Here is a 23,164-nt window from a genome sequence, read left to right as displayed (position 1 = left end):
TCACTACAGAAGCTATCCTCTTCGTCGGAATCAACTTCATATACCTCCTCTTCATTGTGAAGATTAGATTTCCAATATTGCACCGGTTCCTCCGAAGTGTAGTCTCTCACCCCACTTGCATTGAAACTTTCATAACCAACCTCAATTTCTTGTACATCAACATCACTATCATCATTTTCAACTTGCATAAAGGATTCTTGCTCAAGATGCTCGATATACACTTTTTCTCTTGAAATAGGCTCCACTTGGTCAAAGAAAGATTCATGCTCATAAATGGTGAAGGGTGACTTTTGTGCAAAACTTGCTTCAAGTTGCTCATTGGAATGTGCAAGCATTTCTTGAGAAGCTTGCAATTGAGCTTGTGAGGCTTGCAAGTGAGCTTGGGAAGCTTGCAATTGAGCTAGCAATTCTTCAAGAGAAGGTCTCCTAGACTCATATGCTTGCTCATGAGGATATGCTTCGGGAACCATGGTGTCTTGTGAAATACTAACTTGAGAGGCTTGTAATAGAGCTTGGGAGGCATGCAATTGAGATAGTAGTCCGTCAACAAATTCCTTACTAGGCTCATAAGCTTGATAACCTCCACCATATAAACTTTCTTGCTCATATCTCCACGGGTCTTCCCATCCATAGTTCCACCGATCCATAGCTCAATGTGAGAAAAATATATGCCTATGAGTTTCCACAAGTGAGATTAGCAACAAAAAAAAAAAATTAGAAAATATAAAATTAGAAAGTAAGCAAACAAAATAAACAACCAATTTTTTTTTTTTTAATAACAAATTAGAAATAAAAATATGCTAAAGTGACTTAAAGAACCGATTCACCAACCACGGGGATTAGTGGCTAACCCACAATCCTTGGGTAATCGGGAATAAAGACACTTAGCAAACAAAGAAAAGAAAAAGAAAAGAAATAAAAAAGTTAATCTAAGGCACCAAGCCCTAGCAATGCTCGGTTTTGGTTCTCACCAAAGCCTAATCAAAACAAAGAGCCTAGTGGTGGATATGCACAAATGAGTGGAAGAGTTTAATGTTTGGGGGTTGATTTTAACTTAACAAATAATAATGAAATGTAAAGCAACAAAAAAATAAAAATGAAATGTAAACAATAAAAATGAGAATGTTGGGTGTTAGGGAGATTCCTTCACCCAAATCTCATGTGTCGGAAGCTAATCTAATATAGATGCATATTTCCTATTTTGGCGGTAGTCGTATCCAAGGCGGTTCAAGGCTCAAGGACCGAAATTCCCTTTCATGGTATTCCTACTCCGGTTCAAGGGCCGTAGGGACTCACTTGGCATGAATTAGAGCCGGTTCAATGGTCACTAATTCACATCAAGAGGCGTAGAGATCGAGGAATTAGACTACTAAGCGACCCGCCCGCGCAATCACGCAACGGGTGTAAATCACCATGCTTATAACCCCTCGAATACGAAATTGAAGGTTTCTAGCTTAGGAATTAGAGGGAGTCAAGCCCCTAACTCCATCCTAGACATGCTCAAAATACACACCCTAGAGTTGACTAGACTCCTAGACATGCATTTTAACCCAACAAAAATAGATATAAGCATCCATCATATGAAAATTGCATCATTACATTAAATTAAACATCTTTTACACAAAATTTTGGGTTAGGGACACAACCCTAAAACCCAACAAGAAAATTACTCACAACCCATAATTATAGACATCAAAAATACAAAATTCAAAGAGAAAAGAAAAGAGAAGTGTTGGAGAAAACAATAATAGCCACAATTAGCTAGAAAGCCAACATGACTACTATTGAATTATAACTCCCACAATTACCCAAATCTTGAATCTTGTAGAGGTTGAGCCCTTTAATAGATCCTTCAAGCTTTGTGTGAGTAAAATTCTTGAAATCTCTAAAATAAAACTAAAGAAAAGAAGAAAAATGGAGGAGAAGGAGGAGAGAGAGCAGCCCAAAGGGGCTGCCTCTGTTTTGAGTGTGGTGCGGCAGCTGTAGGTCTCTAGGGTTAAATAGGCACGTGAGGGAAAGCATGTGAGGTGATAGTCATCTTTGCAAAGAAAAGAGGAGCTAGGGTTGCTACGTGTCAACAACGGAGTGGCTGCACCCATTGATTAATTGAATCATGATTGAGTTGCTGCACGTGCAAGGCTTCTACCACAGCTTAGTAATTAAGCTAATTTAATCAAGTGATCAAATAACTTAATCAAGAGATTAATTAACATAATTAACCTAAGCTGCATTATTTATTATTTATTTCTTTCTTTTTTTTCTTTTTCTTTTTCTCTTTTCCTTTCTTTTCTCTTCTTCTTGCAATTCCGCATAAATTATCGGAGGCAATTGGATTCCACTCCCTTGATGGCGTTGACCACAGTTGACTAATCTTCACTATTTCGTCATTTTGTCGGAAAAATTCAATTCGCTCCAATTTCTACCATTTTCTCTTGTTTTTTTGAAACTCTGCTTATTTCCTACACAATAATGAAAATGAATTAATTACATATTAATTGACAAGGGGATTGACTTATTTCTAGTGTTTTAGATACAATTAGACGCATATAAATGCGTATAATCAACTTTGTAGAAAATAAGCGGAATTGCATAAACGAGATAAAATAGTGCGAAATTGGAGCAAATTGGAGTTTCCGACAAAAGGACGAAAAAGTCAACGCGGGTCAACCGTAGTCAACACCATCAAGGGAGCGGAATCAAACCATCTCTGATAATGTGTGGAAGTGCATTGAGGAAGAAGAGAAGAAAGAAAAAAATGGGGAAAAGAAAGAAAGATGAAGAAAAGAAGAAAGGAGAAAGAAAAGAAAAAAAAAAAAAATCTGGACTGTGCTGACGTCATGACGACGTCAGCAATATCATAATCAGCACATTTTCTTTCTTTCCCACGTGCTGCTTCTTCTTTTTATTTTTATTATTACTTTTTTTTTTCCTATCTCCTATCCCGTGCTGCCACATGTCCATTTCCATCTCTTTTCCTCTTGTGCAAGACAGCAGCCACACAAGAAAATGAATTGCAATTATCTTTCTTCCTCTCTACGGAGAGCACGCCCAGACCACACACATACACACACACACAGATATATATATATATATATATATATTTCCTCATTCCTCTTCCTCCTTTGAACAGCCGCACACCACCACAATTCCATCTCTCCCATTCCATCTTTCCCAATCTCTCGTCCATCACCCATATCACCTCACACTCTCACCTTTTACCTTTTTCATTTTTAATTTCATCTTTTGGGATTTGACACTCAAGACTTCAAAGGAATCATCATCAACCACAATTCCATCTCTCCCATTCCATCTTTCCCAATCTCTCGTCCATCACCCATATCACCTCACACTCTCACCTTTTACCTTTTTCATTTTTAATTTCATCTTTTGGGATTTGACACTCAAGACTTCAAAGGAATCATCATCAAGAGTACCACACATTAATTTGGGTAGTTGGGTGAAGAAATTGCTTGATTCATACTAGTTCATAGCTAGAAGTGACCAAGCTAACTCTCCACTCTCTTCCTTATTATCTATTTCATAATTTTTATATACTTTTGTTGATGGATTCTTGTATGGGTTGTAAGTAGTTCAATTTTGGGAGTTAGGGTTGTGAAGCCCTAACTCATCTTGTATAGATATTGATGCTTTAATTTTAATAAATGCAATTTCCATTGTGTGTCTTTAAATCCGAATTTATTGGTCCTTAGAAGCATGTTTCTAGGCTTTGTCACCCTTTGAAAGTATGTTGTGGGCAGTTGTGATGAGTAGATTGATAAATTGACAACTTATTGGTCTTGTGGCATCTAGGATTTAAGTGTGGTGACCATTAGCTAGCTTAATTGTAGCTAAGCTTGCTTGAGTCTCTATTATCTTGCACTCTAGGCCTCTAATTTTAGATATTTCGGCCTTAACCGGCGTAATGCCTAAATTAGAGAGTTGATTGTGGCCCTAACCGGCATAATCGATACACTGAAATGATAATTGGTTTAGTAGCCTTGACCGGTACTGGATACGGGACTTGACACATATAGGAAATGCATGCATTTGTGAAATTAGCTTCGATATTTGCAAGAGGGTTAGTGTGAATCATCCGGCACTCCCATGTTCCCATTAATTGGAAAATCCAAATTTAATTTCTTGCTTGATACTTAGTTGTTTGCTTTTATTTTAGTTTGCGTTTAATTTAGTTAATTCACAATTCAAAACTCCCAAACAAAATTCTACATTCCATTGTGCATAACTCATTAGGGCTACAAGTTAGTGGCTTTGATTAGGCTTAGTGTGAGCTAAGCCGAGCATTGCCGAGGCTTGGTGCCTTGTGAATATTCTTTTACTTTATTTTATTTTTATTTTTCATTGTATGCTTTTAAGTTACTCTACAGCCAATTACCTCGGTTAGGTCCAACACCTAATCCTCGAGGTACGGTAATCAAAGTTTTAATACTTCCCTTACTTGACAACGATTCGTACGCTTGCGAGAGTTTATGAACCAAGTCAGCCAGTGGCTCCATTTTCAATCTCTGGCTATCGGAGGCGATGCCAACTAGAACTGGAATCGGATTTTGGAAGAGAGAGAGAAACGAGAATGAGAGCCTGAGAGTAGAAGGGAAAGATAGCTTGTAATTTGTTAATTATTTGGGGGTGAAATTTGTCTTTTGGTCTTAAATTGGGTAAATGGGAGTAATGGAGTAAGTGGGCAATTTTTAGGCTAAAATTGGGTAAGTGGTCACATCCCCTTAGTTAATGTCTAACATCTTTAATTACAATTGTGGAACACACAGACACACACACACAATATATATATATATATATATATAATGAATTTTTTTAAAGGGTTTTTAGTTTCTTTCTTGATTCCCCGAGTGTTTCAAAATTAATAACGGAATGGCTCATGTAGCAAACCAACAAAACCCCAAGAAAATTCTAGGAAGTTGCCTTTCTGTGCTTCACCCTAGCTTTTGTTAATCTCTTAAAATGAAAAACTAATTTCCACATTCATATATAATAACAGTATAAATTAGAATGTAAAATTTTTCATAAAACATGATTAAAAACTTAGGCCTAGCTCGGGCCCATTTAAATAGCCCGGCCCGGCCTGGCCAGAAAAAACCCGCGAGGCCTTAGGCCTAGACTTTGATTTTTCAGAAAAATCCCGGCCCATAAAATTGCATAAACACGTTAAAACCCAGCCCACCATGGCCCGAGCTAGTCAGTTTTGGGCAGAGCTAGGCCGGCCCGGCCCATTAGCTATCCCTAGATGTAGGTTTGCACATATAAAGCACTTCACTTTCCCTTATTGAACAATATGATATGTAGTGCACTTACTAGCTTGTCAATGTCCTTGTTCATGCCCACGTATATCACTACAAGGGTGTTGCCTTCAATTAGCATCAATTTGGTCATGGGACTACAATGGTGTCTTGAAGGGCAACGATTGGATCTTTTTGGCCAACTAGTTTCTTTCTGTTTGTGTGGGTTATATATGCTTCTTTACAATTTTACAAGAATTTGGAATTAGATCTTATTCTCATTCAGTTGGCGAATCCAAAATGAATAAAGATCCGAACTGAGGATTTGGGATGTTCTAAATTCGGCTTGGAGACTCAGGTCAAATCAGTTTTCAAATTTGACAAGAAATTCTCTAATCCCTTCAAGAAATTTTGTTGTTGCCACTTGAAATAAATAAATTTTTGGGCAATTTACCACCATATAATCATACCAAAGACGTATCAAAAAGAGGATAGACTATACTAGCTAATCTTCTGAAGTAGTAGTGTAGTACTGAAGGAGGATTCAAGCGATTTCAAGCTATTTTGTAATGGCGGAGCATGGAATATTAAATGAGTAGACTTTTCTTTATGTATGACCGTGGGTACTACCACATCTTCTTATTTTATCTAGATGGCAACAGAAGGATATGTAATGGTCGCTCTGGTTTGAGGCTAGCATAAGTTTCTCTTTTGATAACGCTCTAAGATTTTTTCTGGATGCGTTACGATATGATTGTAATAAACTCTATTGTGTTTTTCTAACCTGTGATAATAATCTTTATTCAAAAAAAATTAAAATAAAAAGAAAGAAAGAGGACAAACTACCAGAGATACGGAATAATCCTAGCATTTAGGGGCCTCGAAAGATTTTCATGTATTGTATATAAATAAATAAATAAATAAAGGATTTTTCATGTAATTTCTTAGCATCAATGTTTTCATCGGTATTTCACGTTGTCGGAGTCTGGGATGATTAAAAAAACTCATCCTTTTATTAGAGTAAGAGCTAGATCATGATAGCCCCTTCACCTTCACATAATGTGATAGCCCCCCTTTAAAATTAACACTTAAACATTATAGTCAAGCGGCGTTCTAGGGTTTGCCGAGCATAGAAGAGATTCGGCGACTCCTACGTGGCTCGGTGGTTCTCTAGCTTGCCTACGGCGCTTGCGTGCGTCAGTGGTGTTTTGGTGGATCGAGTGAGACGCAATTCTCATCACTTTCGATTCGAGGTTAGGCTGTTCATTGCTATTGTCGGGAAGATCTGGTGATTCCGTAGCTAGATTTCGAAGAAGCAAGGCTTAGGTCGTTGGTCGATCGGTCTAGATCTCAAATTGATGGTTTGGTGAATCCGAGTCTAGGAGTTTCTTAGCCTTGATCTGGGATTCTGGGTTGAAGTTTTTCAGATTGAAGTTGTTCAGGGGTTCTGCAAATCGCTGGTGGTGCGGATTTGCAAGTCTGATGCAATGGTGGATTGGCTGGCCGCCGGACCTAACGGTGGTGGAGGCAGCACAGCAACGGTATGTGATGTTGTTGCATGGGTGGAAAAGCCGGCCACCAGAGCTGTGGTCAAACGAGATGCCGCCAGAGGCCTTGACGGTGGTGGAGGCAAAGGAGCAGTGTGACTCTTCTTCACTGTTTGCTTGGGTTTGGGCATGGGTCTCTGGGCCTAGGCTCAAGTTTGGGCTGATGGGGCAGAGGAGTCTTCCTACTAAGCAAAACTTGGTTTGGGTTTGGGCCTACGGGCTTGGGCTCAGACTAAGGCAATCTGGACCCTAATGAATTAGGGTTTTGAGCCTGTGTGAGGTTGAATTAACTTCTATAAGTCTTCTATGACGTTTCTAGTATCTTGCTTGTACCACAATTGCGTGATTGGTAAGTGGGAACTAGTTGAATGATTTCTTTTCCGTAGGAGGCGAGGTTTTTTTCATTCTTGTATAGGCTCGCTTAAATGTGAGAGTCCCAGAAATTTTAATGATCTGCTCTAGCTTAGATAGTTTAGTTCGGATTTTCTTGCTGAGTTTTGCTTATGTAAGTTATGGTAGACTCTTGCCTATTGGCTGTTGATCTAATGAAATCAACTTCTATTTAAAAAAAAAAAAAAAAAAAAAAAGGAGCTAGATCGGAGTCATCGGACCAAAGTCCAAACAACAACGAAAGATTGAGGAAAGATAATTATAACTGCAAATTGCGCCGGACGACCCGTGTGATTTGCATTAATCTACGAAGCATCAATGAACTGTACATAAGGTAGTTTTTAATCTTCCGTTGACAAAGTAGGAATCTATTGGCATTTGGCTTCTCTGGTTAAACCTTAAACAGCTTCGTGTTTTTATTTGTTTCTATACACTAACACGCCTATCATTATATAACACACAGACTCAAGAGACTTCTCTTTGTATCTATCTTTTCATTCTCTCAATCTCTATATACAACTCTTCTCTGGTTTCTTATTTGCTATTTGCTTTCCCTGTCTCTCTGTTCTTCATTAAACTAATGCTCGAAACCAGACAAAGACTTGATTTAATTTGTGTATATGTATATGTTTCATTAGTATCATATCAGAGCTAGCTGCTGCGGCCATGTTACCCTTGATAATTCCCAACATATTTAATGTTTGAGAGGAAAGTCTTTTGCGTTGTGTGTAGGAATCAAATTGCCTTAGTTCACATTTTGGGAGAGTTGAAATTGTTTATAATCATCAATGATTGTGGCAAGATTTGAGACTTTTCTCTGGAATTATTCGGAATGATTAAGGAGAAGATTCCTTACGATTAACCCTTTGATCGATTGTCTGCAGGGTTGAACAAAGAATAAGGAGAATAAATGTGTGAAGTATTCAGTATTGTATTGCTTTCCGGGGCCAAATTCTTTTGGTGTTTTCTTCTCTTAATTATTCAATCCACATATTTAAGTGGTGGTGTTTAAAGTAGGTATAGGCACCCTTTAATAATCAAGGTAAAATACAACAAAGCTAAGAAAACTTTTGGATGATAGTTATATATTTTCTTCAAGACAGGAAGTTCTCCAAATCAACACATAACACCGTTTTTCTAGTTAGTAAAGCTGGGCAGTTCACTATACATCGGGTACAATTTTGTGGCCACTAAGTGAAAACACGTTGCATTTTCTTTTGGATTGCATAAGATAGAGGTCCGGATTAAGTCTTAGTAACGTAAAATATCTCTACGATGAGCTAGCAACACTAAAAATTCTCATAATCGGAGGCAAAACAGTAGTCATGAGGTTTTAAAACATCATCTTTCTAGTTACAAAAGTGCACGTATTCACAAACAGTGTTCTGAAATTCCCTCTGGGCGGGCACCTAGGCCTCACCTAGGCGCTAAAGCAGGACTACTATTGGCCTAAGATGAAAGACGATGTCACAGAGTACACCAAGACTTGTCTAATCTGCCAGCAAGACAAGATCGAGCGTCAGAAGGTTCCGGGGCTATTGGAACCATTGTCCATTTCAACTCGCCCGTGGGAAAGTGTCTCCCTTGACTTCATTACCAGCCTCTCTAAAGTGGGAGACTTATCAGGCATCCTTGTTGTGGTTGACATGTTTTCGAAGTATGCCACCTTTGTGACAACCCCAAAGTATTGCTCAGCAAAAGATACAACAAGCCTCTTCTTCAAGCATGTGGTGAAGTATTGGGGTGTGCCTCAGAACATTGTCAGCGATCGGGACACCAGGTTCACGGGAACATTCTGGACCGAGCTATTCAAGTTGCTTGGGTACGAGCTTAACATATCTTTGAGTTATCACCCGCAGACTGATGGACAAACCAAAAGATTCAACGAGATGTTGGAAGAATACTTGCTCCATTTCGTCCATACCAATCAGCAGAATTGGGCGCAATTGCTGGATGTTACACAATTTTGCTTCAACTCGAAGAAGAGATCATCCACCAACAAGAGTGCTTTTAAAATTGTCACTAGTCAACAACCTCTCTTGCCTCATACCGTGCAAGAAGTTTACAAAGGGGCGAATCTGCGTGCTTTCAACTTCACAAAAGAGTGGAAGACCAATGCTGAGATTACTCAAGCTTACCTAGAGAAAGCGGCATGGAGAATGAAGAAGTGGGCAGATCAAGGCCGCAAGTTCAAAGAGTTTAAAGCAGGAGACATGGTCCTTGTTAGGGCTGGCTGCGGCACGGTTGCCGACATTTTTGGGGTCAGCCGAATACCGACCGAAGATCTTCGGTTGGGTCAGAATTGAAACCCGTACCGTGCCAGAAGTTAGGTTACCAAAACCTGGGTTTACCGAGGTAAACAGTTGGTATTTTGGCACACCAATCGTCGGAGGTCGGTGAGGTCCGTGATGGTGGAGGTGAGTCACGGTGGTGACCGGAAGTGGGTGTCGGAGGAGAGAGAAAACAGATCTATCTCCTCTGTCCTCCATTAGACCAGGCAGAGAAGAGGAGCTGGGATATGAGAGAGAGGGAGAGCAGTGGGCGGAGGAGCCAAGAGAGGGGGGGCGGAGAAGAGGGGGATGGGGGGGGGGGGCGCAGTGGGTGGAGGAGATGACTAGATGAGAGAGACAGAGGAAAAGAGGAGCTGGATTCCACCATGAGGTTTGGGAGATTTGCAACTTGTACTCCTTGACAAGGTTACTTCATGAGTCCTTGTAGTTAATTAGAGAAAGAATATAAGATAGAATGGCAGAAGAATAGAAGTCAGAAACGAAGAGAGAGAGAGAGAGAGAGTCGTTTCTGGAAGAAGAAGAAGAAGAAGGAAGATCGAATAAGAGAGTGAGGGAGAGAGGAAGTCGTTTCTGGAAGGAATTAAACCATGTCGGTCGGTTCGGTAATACCGAACTTATGAAACATGATGTGCCACTGCTGAACCAACAATCTCACTTCGGTACGGCACTACCTGTACCGATCCACCAGCTACAGTCTTTGTCGGCGCCGACTCCACCGGTTCAGCTGGTATCCAGTCGATTGCGGCAAGTTCGGCAATTTGAGCCACCCCTAGTCCTTGTCAAGCTGCTTCTAAAACAACTCAGGTTCCTGTGCTCTAGAGACAAGCGATTATTCATAAAGTATGAATGACCACTCCCCATCATTTCTAAAGTGAGGAAGTGTTCCTACAAAGTCGACATTCCCACCTGGATGAGAGTTCACCCTGTCTTCCATGTCAGCAACCTCAAGCTGCACTAGCCAGACCCTGAAGATCAAGCACGCAACCAGCTTGTTCGAGAGCACGTCGATATCAGACCACCCAAGCCGAAAAAATTGGAGGAGATCCTTGTAGAGAGAATGATCAGAGTGTCAAAGCGCCTATGCCAGCAGTTTCTTGTCAAGTGGAAGGGTATCGGAGATGACGAAACTAGTTGGGAGAATGGTGAAACTCCGAAGAAGAAGTTCAAGCAGAAGATTGAAGACTTCAAGACCAAGACAGTCGTCGAGAGCACCAACAGCTTAAGTGAGGGAGAATGCTAGGGGCCGCACTTGTAATACCGTAAGCAACCTTGTCCAGGGTCATTAGTTAAGCCTTTGGTTGGTTGCTTATGTGCTATGAATGTTTTGGTAATTTGTGTAATTTATTTCATTTAGCATTTAGTCTCCTCGGCCAAGTGCATGTTTCTCACAGTCTTGGTTATTTAAGCCTGATATGCTCTTTAGGGAGGGTTTCCTAGTCAGCATAGTTTGGACCAGGGAACTAGTATAGGTAAGCACATGTACTTTTGCCTCCCTTACCGTCTTACCATCAATAAAAGATGAATTATTTAATTATATGTGTCCCGTGAGATTGCTCCTTGATCTTTTCTTTCGATTGTTCATTGTTTTTTGTGGTTGCCCAACGTTTATATAATTGTGTTTTTGCTTGCCGCTAGCACTATATATTTTAATATCGTGTGGCTTTCATTGTTCCTTACAAGGTACTCACTTAGCTGACTTGCTTGCTAGCAAGTGTCGCGTGGTCCCTCTTTGCGTATTGCAAAGCTTGGCCCGTGACACCTAGGCATGCCGGATTTAAAAAAAATGTTCAAAATATATTTTTTTATCAAATACTGAAAAACTGACTTTTTATTTTTCAGTACTCATTATATACTAACTTTCTCCTTATGTTTTCAATAAATTATTGTTTTTTGCTTTAATTAGATGCTTATAATTTATATGTTATATAATAAAATTTAAACTTGCAATATATATATATATATATATATATATATATATATGCCTAGACGCCCTCTTAATTCCTGCATAAGCAATTAGGCGCTAGGCTGCTTCCCACCGCCTCATCTACCGCTTAGCAACTTTTAGAACATTGGTTACAAGCTAGTATTTGTATACAAAGACGTTGCAACTTTCTAGCTACTAGCGCGTTGCACTTTATAAAGAGTTGTGTTGAACTCTAGGTGTTACATGCAGTAGAGTTCTGTTGAACCTTAATGCTAACTAATTAACTATGATGGTACTAGCTACAGCTCAAGTCGTTCCCCTCCTTTGTACCGGAAAACCCAAGTTTGTTATCCAAATACAACAACCCAGGTAAGATGAAGTATCAGTTCTTTTGAGAATTATCAGGACCCGAAATCAACAAAAAGCTAGGGTCAAGGTAATGAGTCAAGAACGTGTACATGAATTAATGAACATGCATGCTCATGCACTATATCATAATCAGAGACAAAGATCGATGCTTGTTTCTCTGTGCTCATGATATCCAAGATTCTTTTATCAAATTAAGCTCAATCAAGTATTTAGATCGTCAAGAACATTCTGTAAAAGCTTGATTCTACATCTACGTATAAGAGAATATCGGGTTATATTATATATAGGTAGACTCACTCGATCAGACTAATTAACCGTGATAATTGTTTTTCTCAAATTGTCGTTTAATGGGATCTTGACCAAATGTCTAAATTTGAGCTAAGATACTCCCACTCACTCCAATAAGAAATTTTTAATCTCATTTTACCCAATTTAAACATCAATTACAGTTATGCCCTCAATTTAATTAATAAACTACACTCCTTTCTCTCTCTCTCTCTCTCATTCATGGCGAAATCGAACCGCTCCGTCAGAACCAGTCTCGCCGGTGGACATGGCCTGAATCAGCATGAAGAACCCAAACACGTGGAATAGCAGCAGCCATCGACACCGGATTCAGGCGCAGTCCTCTCTCTACTTCGAGTTTAGGATCAGGTTTATTAACCAGATCTTCCAACCGGCGGCAGATGGTCGCCGCAATCAGATTCGGCCATCCCTCCTCTCACTCTCTCTCTCACCTTGAGGCAGGAGATCGTTGCTCTTGTCTCCACGGTGTGGTCGATGGTCTGGTCTAGCACTTCGACAACCCCGAAGCCTACAAGTACTTTGTCAAGAGCTGCCACATCATCATTGGGACGGTGACGTCAGCACCCTCCGCGAGGTCCAAGTCATCTCGGGGTTTCCGACCAACAGCAGCACGGAGAGGTTGGACGTGTTGGATGAGGAGAGCCATGTCATCAGCTTCAGCATGGTGGGCGATGACCATAGCCTGTCTTTTTTGTTTTTTTAGTCAGACCATAGGCCACACTGCCACAAGTTGTCTGGTATGGGAAAATATGCATAAAATGATGTTTTAATTCCAGTTATGCACTAGAATAACATTTGTTTGGTAGATTTTATAGATTTGTGACTGACTTTACTAATGATTAACTGATGTAATTGTTTTATTGGGGAAATAAACACTTTACTGATGGGCAATAAATCTTTTATTGGGGGGGGGCAATAATATTCTCCGGTGACCTGTGAGATCTCCGACGACCTTTGTAGGGACATCCGGAGAGGTTTCTGGCGACCAGTGACCGCAGTCCAGTGAAGTCTCCTATGACTTCTCTCTATAAGTGACAAAGAGAGAGAGGGCAAAATTATCTAAAAAAAAAAACAAAAAAAAACTTAATTGGGTATTAAGGTAAAACATATATAATTTATTGAATAAGTGGGAAATCTTATAAAATGTTTGAATAAGTAAAGTTAGTGCAACTCATATTTAGATAAATAGGCATTTTCCCTAGTTTAATTATGTACTGCATTATCCCATCTAGCATTGCAACATTTTTTTTTTTTGGTTAAAATATGATTGGAGAGAGTAGAGCCTCCCAACCTGATTTATTAAAAGAGCTGGATGATACAAACAGAAGAAGGGAGGACAACGCCCATACCCCTAGCCAAAAAACCGAAAAGCTATGCTATGCCCTAGTCAAACAATAGATGAAAAGCGACAAGAAAACTAAAGCTCAAATAAACCGAAAATTGGGAAGACCAAGTGAGTCTCGTCGACAAAGATCCAGAAGAAAAGGAGGAGCCTCATTCTACCACACCAAGCCTGACGATGACAAACCAACATTAGCAAGTTCATCTGCCACCTGATTTCCCTCTCTAAAAATATGAGAAGATTTAAATTGCATTTGCGAGATACGGTGCAAACAATTATCCCAAGCAACACGGAACCTTCATGGAACAAGATGGGGTGCACGAAGGAAATTAAGTACCATAGCTGAATCAACCTCAAGCCAAATGTGCTTCCACTCCCTAACCCAAGCAAGCTCAATTGCTTGAATAACCGCCATGATCTCCGCATCGACGGAACTAGGAATCTCAAGATTTGAAGCAAAAGAACTCATAAAAGAGCCCTGATAGTCCCTAAACACTCCACCGCAACTTGCTCTTCCCGAAACATGTTGCCATGCACTATCTGTATTAATCTTCACCCAACCCATAATTGGAGGAATCCAATTATCCTCAACAATTCTTGGAGTCTGACGAGTACGACAACTAATCCCAAAATTGCAACATTAATTCCTGACTCTTGTGTCTATAAATCTTCTTCGATCATCTTTCGTATATAATACAAGGTTAATTAGCATATCATTTTTTTCCAGAACAAAATCTTCTGACAACACGATCATCATCGATCTCCACCACAGTAATCATTAGGTTAATCATAACGATCAGCACATTCATCTCCTTTTACAAAGCATATTGTATATAAAAATAAAGAACAAAAGATTCCAATCAATTAAAATGAAAAAGAAAAACAAAGACAATCAAGATTGGCGACTATGCATTACTGTAATCCCCCGTCTTCTTCTTCTCTCCGCTCTCTCATTCTGCCCAATATTGCATTGCTTTTTGTTCTTTACCAACACAACCTTTAATTGTAGGTCCCCAACAGATAGACCCCAATAATTTGATTCACATGGTTGCATATATGGTCTACCTATATAAAACTAGTCCCTCTGCAAAATACATATCTGCATTATATATATATATATATATATATAATTGGCATGCAAATAATTATATATAAAAGAAGACTTTAGACATATTCTAGGAAGGAAGCTACAATTTGATGTCTGCAGAGTTGCATGGACAAACAAAAATGGTGCCTGTCGAGAAGTGTATGCATGGCCCCGACCTTTTTATATATACTTTGAATTGAATTGAATAAGCTTTGCCCTTTCCTTAAAATATACACACTCTATTATCAGCTTCAGATCCTTTTCCCCAAATGGGTATCTTATAAATAAAGTTTCTCAGTTTTTACCTCATAATTAGACTTGTAAGGAACAGTAACTGGTAATAGCTAAACGGAAGGACAGACAACATGGTTTTACATAAATATATATATATTTTTTGGGTTTTAAATTTCTTCCCCAACTCCTAGTACTGTCTTATTTTTCCCCAATGGACTATAACTAACTTTGAGTCTTTTTCATATGTACCATTCTGTTTCCCAAGGATTTTTTACCTTTACATGCATGTGTAGAGTAATTTTCTCTTAAGCAAGTATAACATGTATGTTAGTACAATTCGCTTCATGAAAAGAGATTTTAGAAACCATCACTTTATATACCTCATTGTATGTTCTCTTATCTCAAGTAAGATTTAACTCTAAGAAACCGACACTTGTATAATGAAGTACTTTATGTATAATAAAGTTATCGATTCTCCTGAAAAAGAAGAAGCAAGATTTACCTTTTGTATAAACGAGAAGATATTATGCAAAAGATTTACCTCCTCATGATCGGACCCATCTCAACCTTATCAATTTTTTCTTGTTTGAGTCAATTCTATCACCTTCAAAGCTACTAAAGTTCAACTAATTTGAATCTTGACGTACTAAAAAAACTAATTTGAATCTTGAGTTGTTATTGGTACTCGATTGCATAAAGTGTCTGTACTCTAAAGTTAATATGTTACAATTTATACATCAACGAAAAAGTGAAGAGAGTACGTGCACTAATTTTGATAGTGCTAATAACAATCTCTAAATTTACCACATGTAGGATAACTATCTAGCTCTTACCAGTTATCTAACATCTTTAGTTTCTGATGCCAATCGGAATATATATTGAAACAAAGTTTCAACTAGCAGTCAATAATCAAAATGAACATTCTCATACAACACATACTCAATTTCTTGATATATGTATATTACTGGTGGATTCAAGGGGTACTAATGAAATCAATCACCCATATTCAGTTAGTTATGTTCACTTATGAAACTATTCAGTAAAGTGTTCGATGAATTGTTTTGAACAAGCTAAACACAAAAACAACTAGACAAGCAATATGATTTTACGAGTAAAGTTAACGGTTCGCTCTAAAATAAAAAAAATAAAGTAAAATAAAATCTAATTCCTAGTGCTGACATGTGTGTACCCTACTCTATAGGTGCTTTCATATCCTAGAGCAAGATCATTTACCCTTTGTCTAGGCTCATAAAGGGAAGATGCTTTTGTGGGAATTTTCACCTCTCCCTCCTAAGGACCCATCTCAATCTCATCATTTTCCCTCTCCTAGCCAAGTCAATTCCATTATCTTTGTATGTACGTACTAGAGATCAAACTGAACTTTCTCTCCTTCCTCTTTTACTTTCTTCAAGTTTCATCATCTTTCTTGGGACCCCATACTCTGTTCCTCACAGAAGTAGTAAAGGGTGTTGGCCCACGTACGCTAAGGGTCTCACATAGCACACGGTATCCTCCTCTATTTCCTCTTCTACATTGTGGGTGGTATGTAATATGTATCAGATTGTACGGATTGGCAGGTTAGCTCTCACTGTTAACTAACCTAAAATATCCTCCACGTTCATTTTCTTCCTGAATTGAAATCTGGAAGTTTATTATTTCTCTTTCATATTATGTGTTTGAGATAATGTCTAGCTTAGCTTAGCTTAGCTAGCAAGTGCCACCGAGAAAGCAACCAGACAGGAATTCATGGCCTTTATTGGATTGGAAGTCATTTTTCATATGCTTCTTGACTTGTACTATAGCTCGCTAGCAGATGGACTTCTTTAATAAGGTGTTGGAACCCTGCCCCCCCTTCGCCTTAATTATTGTTATATCTCATTTCTTTAGTCTAATGATCATTTTTTGCTTGGGGCTGAATATGTGTTCATCAATGGAGAAGGGTCGACATGGGGCCAATGGGGCCGATCAACCCTAATGACCGTTTTCCCCTACTCCTATTATGATCGAGTCAAGTTTCACCCTAATGTTTCTCGGGTTATTCTTTAACAAATGAGTAAGATGTTCGATGAAATGTCTTAAGATAAATATGATATCAATTTTTTTTTATTACAACTAGAAATGACATATTTTTGGTTTATTAGTTTTTAATCTTTTAGATATGACACAGTAAAGTAAAGAAAGACAACCATAATTGCGTTTCGTCGGCCATATATTCTTAGAGGGGAGAGGAAGTGACTGAAAGGCTGTGAAAGTGAAAACATCTCATCTGTAGGAGACATTGATAGACGCCCATTCGAGAAAAAAGGTCACTCAAATTTTTGCACAAGAAAAAGAACATCTAGATCATTTTGTGTATATTTCAATGTGAAAGGGATCAGGACAGAAAGGGATGTATACACATATTAAAGTAAATAATATGGATCCCAGGAAACAAATTTTTCAGATATCTTATAGATTAGAGTCACCATCACCCTGGACTTCAGATTTGAAAAAAAGCTGAATACCATAGAGGCAATCATCCTGGTTCAAACTTGTATACATGGACACCCAATTTTATATATAATATAAATCCTTTTACTGTATGGCATGCTGGAGTGACATGACTCATAAGCCTAAAAAAGTAAAAAGCTGCAATACTTGAACATAGTAGTGATAGTACTCTCTATTCTGCTCCTCTTTTTACATACCCAGTAGTAGTACTTTAAGTTTTCCACCACACATTAAATTGAATGATTACAATTTTATCTAAAAGCAATTGAATTGATGAAGAAGAAAAATTGAATTTAGGAATTATGTAAAAGACAGTAGAAGACAATGTAATTACCAAGCCTTAATCTGTAATTCTAGCTACTGTATTGCATGCACAGTATGATGCTTGAACATAAGCTCCATCGGAAGAACATGATCACAATAAAAAGGCTGAGAGAAATTGAAGTTTTGGTATAATCGGACACATTTACAAAAAATCGAAGAAAAAGAAGAAGAATCCTATAGAAGCCACACACACCTTTACTAGTAATAACCAGAAGAAGCCTTTCCAAGCCCTCCTCTCACATTCATCAAACTGATAACCTTCTGGTGATGATTTGAAATTTCGGTCTCTCGAGTTAGCTAGCCGGAATAGCTAGAGCTGAAGTTGAAGCTAATTAAAGGGTCTGTCCAAAAGCTACAGCGAGTCTCTGAAGATCCTTTGTGTACATTTCTGAAGACGCTTGTAAGTTACTGGCCTGCTGATGATGATGAGGCCAACTTGTGGTGGCTGCACTAGTACTACTTGATCCATTGTTGGTCATGAAGTACTGTGTTTCTGGTTTGATTTCAGTACTGTTATACGGAGAGGATTGGTTTATATTCTGCATAGTGTTTGCTCCCATCAGAAATGGACTATGGAGATACTCAGACCATTTGTTAATCTCTTCTACGTCGTCGGATTTTACAGGCACTTCTGGCATGAGCCCCCAAGAGAAAGCGGCTGCAGTGCTGTCGAACCCGCCATTGTTACTGTAGCCGGCACTGGACTGGTCCCATGAGACAGTGGAAGAATTATCAGAGGGAAGACTAATGGAAGGCTTCACACGTGTGCCGAAAAGCGAGCCACTTGACATGGAGGGCAGAAGTGTTGGTGGTGTACTCATACTAGTACTGAACTCGGACACCATTTGAGGATCAGAGTTGGACCTGGAGTTTTGATTGAGGAAGCTGAAAGTTGGGTTTGGGTTTACTGCATTGAGCCCCATGGTATCTGAGGATGACCCGAAATTCGACTGGTGGTGATGCTGGAAAGAGAAATACCCCACAAAATCAGAAGGCCTGCAGTTGGTGGTGGTGGAGCCTTCATGTGAGGAACAGGCAGCTCTGTCTATGAAGAACTCTTGAGTGCTGTTTCTGTTGCTGATAACTTGACTGGAAGAAGAGACCTCAACTGGGTACCTGTGGTTTTCGGGTTGCTTCGAATTCGCTACGGCTTCAACCAGATTGAGTTCGTTGGATCCCACAGAGGCTTTTTGCTGCTCGTTGCTTTTGTAGTTTGTCGGAGACAGCTGGCTAATCTCTTTGCTGTGATCATTTTGTTCAGTTTCTGCTGAGATTGGTTTGTGAGTGTTGGGGTCAATGCCTCTTTGCCGCAGCTTCTTCTTAATGCAGGAATTCCATAGATTCTTGATCTCATTGTCGGTCCTTCCGGGTAATTGAGCCGCAATCTGAGACCACCTGTACGTTGTAGCATAAAACCTCATTTTCTTTAAAACCCAGAAGATGAATAAAAGCTCTTGAATAATTTTCAGAAAAAGAAAAGAGAAATGATCGATCAAATACCTGTTGCCCAGAACTGCGTGAAGCTCAATTATCAAATTCTCTTCTTGCTGTGAGAATGGACCTCTCTTCAAATCAGGCCTCAGGTAGTTTATCCACCTCAACCTGCAGCTCTTCCCACATCTTTGTAGGCCTGAAAATCATGTACACCGTCATACAGCATAATCATATGACACATAATTAGAGAAAGACTGTAACTTTTTGGTTTAGTCCTGTTGGAAGTGATGAACTTAATTTAGGGGTTGGAGTAGTACTAGTACTTGGTTATTTACCTGCAAGCTTGGGGACTGAGCTCCAACAGCCATGGCCATGCTTAGTGATGTAATTGAGAAGCTTCTCATCTTCTTCAGGAGACCAGAGGCCTTTCCTAAGCTTCTGCTTGTAGCAACAAGAATGCCTCCCCATGTGGAATCTCTGTCACTCAACTCCAAACCCACCTGTGCAAACAGCAATGCTGGCACAAACAGGAGGATTTCAGAGGCTTTGACACTGTTGTATTCTTTTGGAAGTGAAGTGTGGTGGAATTTCTGAAGAGAGAGACAGACGAAAAGAGAAGGAGAGATGAGAAGGAGGTTTAAGAAAATGAAATGGCAGCCTGGTAGGGAATCAAATTAATAGGGAGGGCGAAGTCTTAGTCTTGAGGGTGATTGGAGATTGTACGTTCTGAGTTTATTATTTCATTTTCTTGAGTCGGGTTCCTCTGCTTTCCTCCAACTAACTTGACTCATCGACGGTGGGGTCTATCGATATCGGACCGTCCAGATGCAGCGGGGGTGTACCTTGGTGATGGATAGACATGCATGGAACTAGAGCAGTAATGTGGAGATGGAGCTACAATTATTTGACTTTGATATGTCTTAATCTCACTGTCTAAGGTTTGAGGATTAAGAACTTGGTACATCTCTAGGGCATTTCTTGAAAGATGTATATAATCTATCCATGGGGAATTTGGAATTGACATAAATTCATTGTTGGAAATTAGAAGAGCGTGGAAGTTCGAAAAGTTTGCAGTGGGGATTATAAATGATCCAGTCCATTTCAAAAGATTGTCAAAAAATGGAAGATGTTGAAGCTTGAAGCTTGTATATATTGAGTATTAAGTAATACCAATTTCATCAAACTCTATCCTAATTGATGTTCTTAACGCAAAAGCAGCAATACCCATTTGGAAAAGGGAAGATTGCTGTGGCAGAGAAATACCCATGACTGGTAATTTTTGCTATTGTAGGATATACACCAACAAATGGTTAATAACTGAAGCTCTATGCATTCATTATTTGGAACTGTTTTCTGAAAGACAGTTTGAAATTAAATCAGGTGATTAAATTACTGAAAAGATTTGTGGTCATAGGGGTAGTCTGGTTACCGGTTAATAGAAGGGTGCATGTGAAGACAATTACCTCTATCTCAATCTACATTTTTCTACTAAGGGATTTTAACTCGCATCATATATTTTCTTTTATTGAAGTAAAATGTGTAGATAAAGTGTTTGACGAAATGCTTTAAAGAGATTAACGTAAAGCTCAACAAAGTAAGAAAAACGATCTATCATACGTGCTTCTATTTCTCGCCTTATCGGCCCAAATAAAAAAAAATTCATAGTTTCACACTTTCACTTCCACCCCTGAATCAGTTTGATAGTATTGTACTTTTGTTAAAAACATTAACCACTAACTTGTTATTGAAGAAAGAAAGTATATCTATCAAATGCTGAACTCCATTGGTACACTCCTTTATTGACAGGGTTGGATTCACATAGAGCCCAGCTTAGACACTTGTCTAGACTGGATTTTTGAGTTTACACTTATTTGGTGTAGGCAAGGTATGTGAAAATAGCAGAAATTAGGCAAAATCAAGGCAAAACAAGGTGAATTGGGGAAAAAATGACAGAAATTGGGCAAAAACATGGCAAAATCTTCATAATTGCCTCCAGAATCTATAGCTGCCCTCTAATTTTCCTATCTTCCCCTCCTGCGATTGTCTTGCCTTACCTGAAAAAAAAATTCTGGCTCCACCCCTGTTTATTGACCTACTTTTGTGCCATACACTTGGGATTATACAGCTCCCCTTTTTTCTCTCAGCTTTTTGGGTAATTTTCCCAAATCATGATTACTTTGAAAAGTTTCATAATTGATTGCAAGAACATAATGTATTTGAGAAATTGAGGTGTGTGTCTTACTTCCTTAGAAAATCATTCAAATTCTGCCAACTACTTCTTTGTTTTTGAGTTCTTTTTATTAATTGTCTACCCTTTTCATTTGATCTTCTGACTCCATGCAGAACAAGTTGTATGACTGTGCAAACGCTAAGTAAAGCTACGCAGATGAAAAGAAGTAATTGCTAAATAAAGGTATATTCTTTTCTATATAAATATGATAGTAATGACAATAGTATAGCTGTCCATAATTATTTTGTTGATTATGTATTTTGAAAGCTGAATGAAGACAAATTGATTGCATTATTAGAACTAAGTCAGTGGCTTGGTAAGTCTTAACAATTAATTGCATCAGATGAGCTCTCAAAATATCATCACTTCATTCATGACAACTTGGTTACACAATTCTGTATTACTTTGTGTATGTGGAAAAAACACAAGAACAACACCTTCTAACTTTTCTTCGGAATATGTCGTCAAAAAAAACTTTCTTTGGAATATATTGTGTCCAATAATGCAATTACGTTATTAAAGTGATCAAGCAGTCTTATACATTAGTAAGGGCCGATTAGCTTCATTTACATTATTGATTGCTTCTCAAATAAGTTAATATTGTTTATGCAATACTTATTATATGCTAGCCATAGCCAGTTAGCTTATTATACATTGTTGACTCATTCTCTAATAAACTTAAGCTTTTGAGACTAGTATTTGTATGTGGAGTACTTGATTCGACTCTTGAATTCCTCTTCTCTCCCCACGCACAGGCCTCTTTTACTTGTTTTCATTAAGAAAACCCTAGTGTTAGTGCAAACTGTTCTTGTGAAGTAAACAACTGTTTTTACATAAAGGGTTAAAAGAAAACGAATAAGCTTCTCCTTTATAGTTATGGATGAAGAAGTATTCTATGGAAGGCAAAGGGTAGAGTGATGTAGGACGAGATTTTAGCCAATTTCAACAAAAAATCTCGAAAAGAAAGCAGCGTCTTCACATTAAGAAGAATAATTTGAATATTAGAAATTGGTATTCAAATAGGCTTCTTAATGATGAAATTAATCATAAATTACTCTTCTGGATATATCGGGATTCTCGAGCAAAATCTTGATTAGGATTCCAAGCGTAATATTTTTTAGTATCTATGATTCTATTTCTGATTTTTATTTAATTAGGTTTAATTAGGTTTCCTAGTTTTAGTCTACAATAAATTGTTCTTTATGTTTTCTAGTTGTATTAGGTTCTTTATGGTTGTGCCCATAATTGCTAGTGGATTCTAACTCATCTCATATGCCTTTCGACGTTTGACGGAGCCTCTTACTATCGTGTTCACGCTTCCATATTTATCTTTTCATGCTTCTCTATGTTTCTTACTGCCTCTTCAATAAAGGACAAGAACCTGTGGATTATTAGCCGGATCTTTTGCATATTCAGATGGCACAATCATGAACTCAACACCATACATGAGTCTATCATTTGCATTTTGGCTTTCATAGACAACCTTAGGAGATTCTTCTTGACTCTCAAGGTTGCATTCTTAAATGACATCGGGTTCTGAATTATTTATTTCAAGATCCAAGACTTCATCATTACAAATAACCATGTCTTCATGAGCAATTTCATCTTTAACATCTTCTTGATCATCATGGATGATTTCTTGTGGAGCTTCTTCCATTAGAAAATTTTCTGGCTTTTCTTCAGATAAACTATTGATCTCAACGGGCAAAGAAAACTCTTTGGACTTTAACTTCTTCTCAAAAACTTTAAGAGGGTCATTCTTGATCGAAAAATCTCTAGGCAAAAATTTTTTCGCTAAGAAGACCTTTCATCTTCCGCCATGTCCGAATACGCTATTTTCTTTGTCTTTGACGAGAGCTCTGCAACTGATCCCACCAATAAGCAACATCTTTCTTCAGCTTCTAAGAAACCATCTTAGCTTGCTTGTGTTCTGGAATCTCCATG

General features: G+C 38.5%; 1 protein-coding gene across 1 annotated transcript; it reads right to left on the bottom strand.

Annotated features, from left to right (window-relative positions):
- Window positions 1-17,572: 17,572 nt before the first annotated feature.
- LOC112191361 (transcription factor MYB61) lies at window positions 17,573-19,657 on the bottom strand. Its single transcript, XM_024330679.2, has 3 exons — window positions 19,326-19,657; window positions 19,057-19,186; window positions 17,573-18,951 (listed from the first exon to the last, which is right to left on the bottom strand). Exons 1-3 carry the CDS (start codon window positions 19,456-19,458, stop codon window positions 17,889-17,891), a joined length of 1,326 nt encoding a protein of 441 aa, XP_024186447.1. The 5' UTR covers window positions 19,459-19,657; the 3' UTR covers window positions 17,573-17,888.
- Between the last annotated feature and the right edge of the window lie 3,507 nt (window positions 19,658-23,164).

Source organism: Rosa chinensis, chromosome 3 (assembly GCF_002994745.2).
Source record: "Rosa chinensis cultivar Old Blush chromosome 3, RchiOBHm-V2, whole genome shotgun sequence".
NCBI lineage: Eukaryota > Viridiplantae > Streptophyta > Magnoliopsida > Rosales > Rosaceae > Rosa > Rosa chinensis.
The sequence above is the reverse complement of the archived record's forward strand: the minus strand, read 5'-3'. Positions and strand labels throughout refer to the sequence as shown.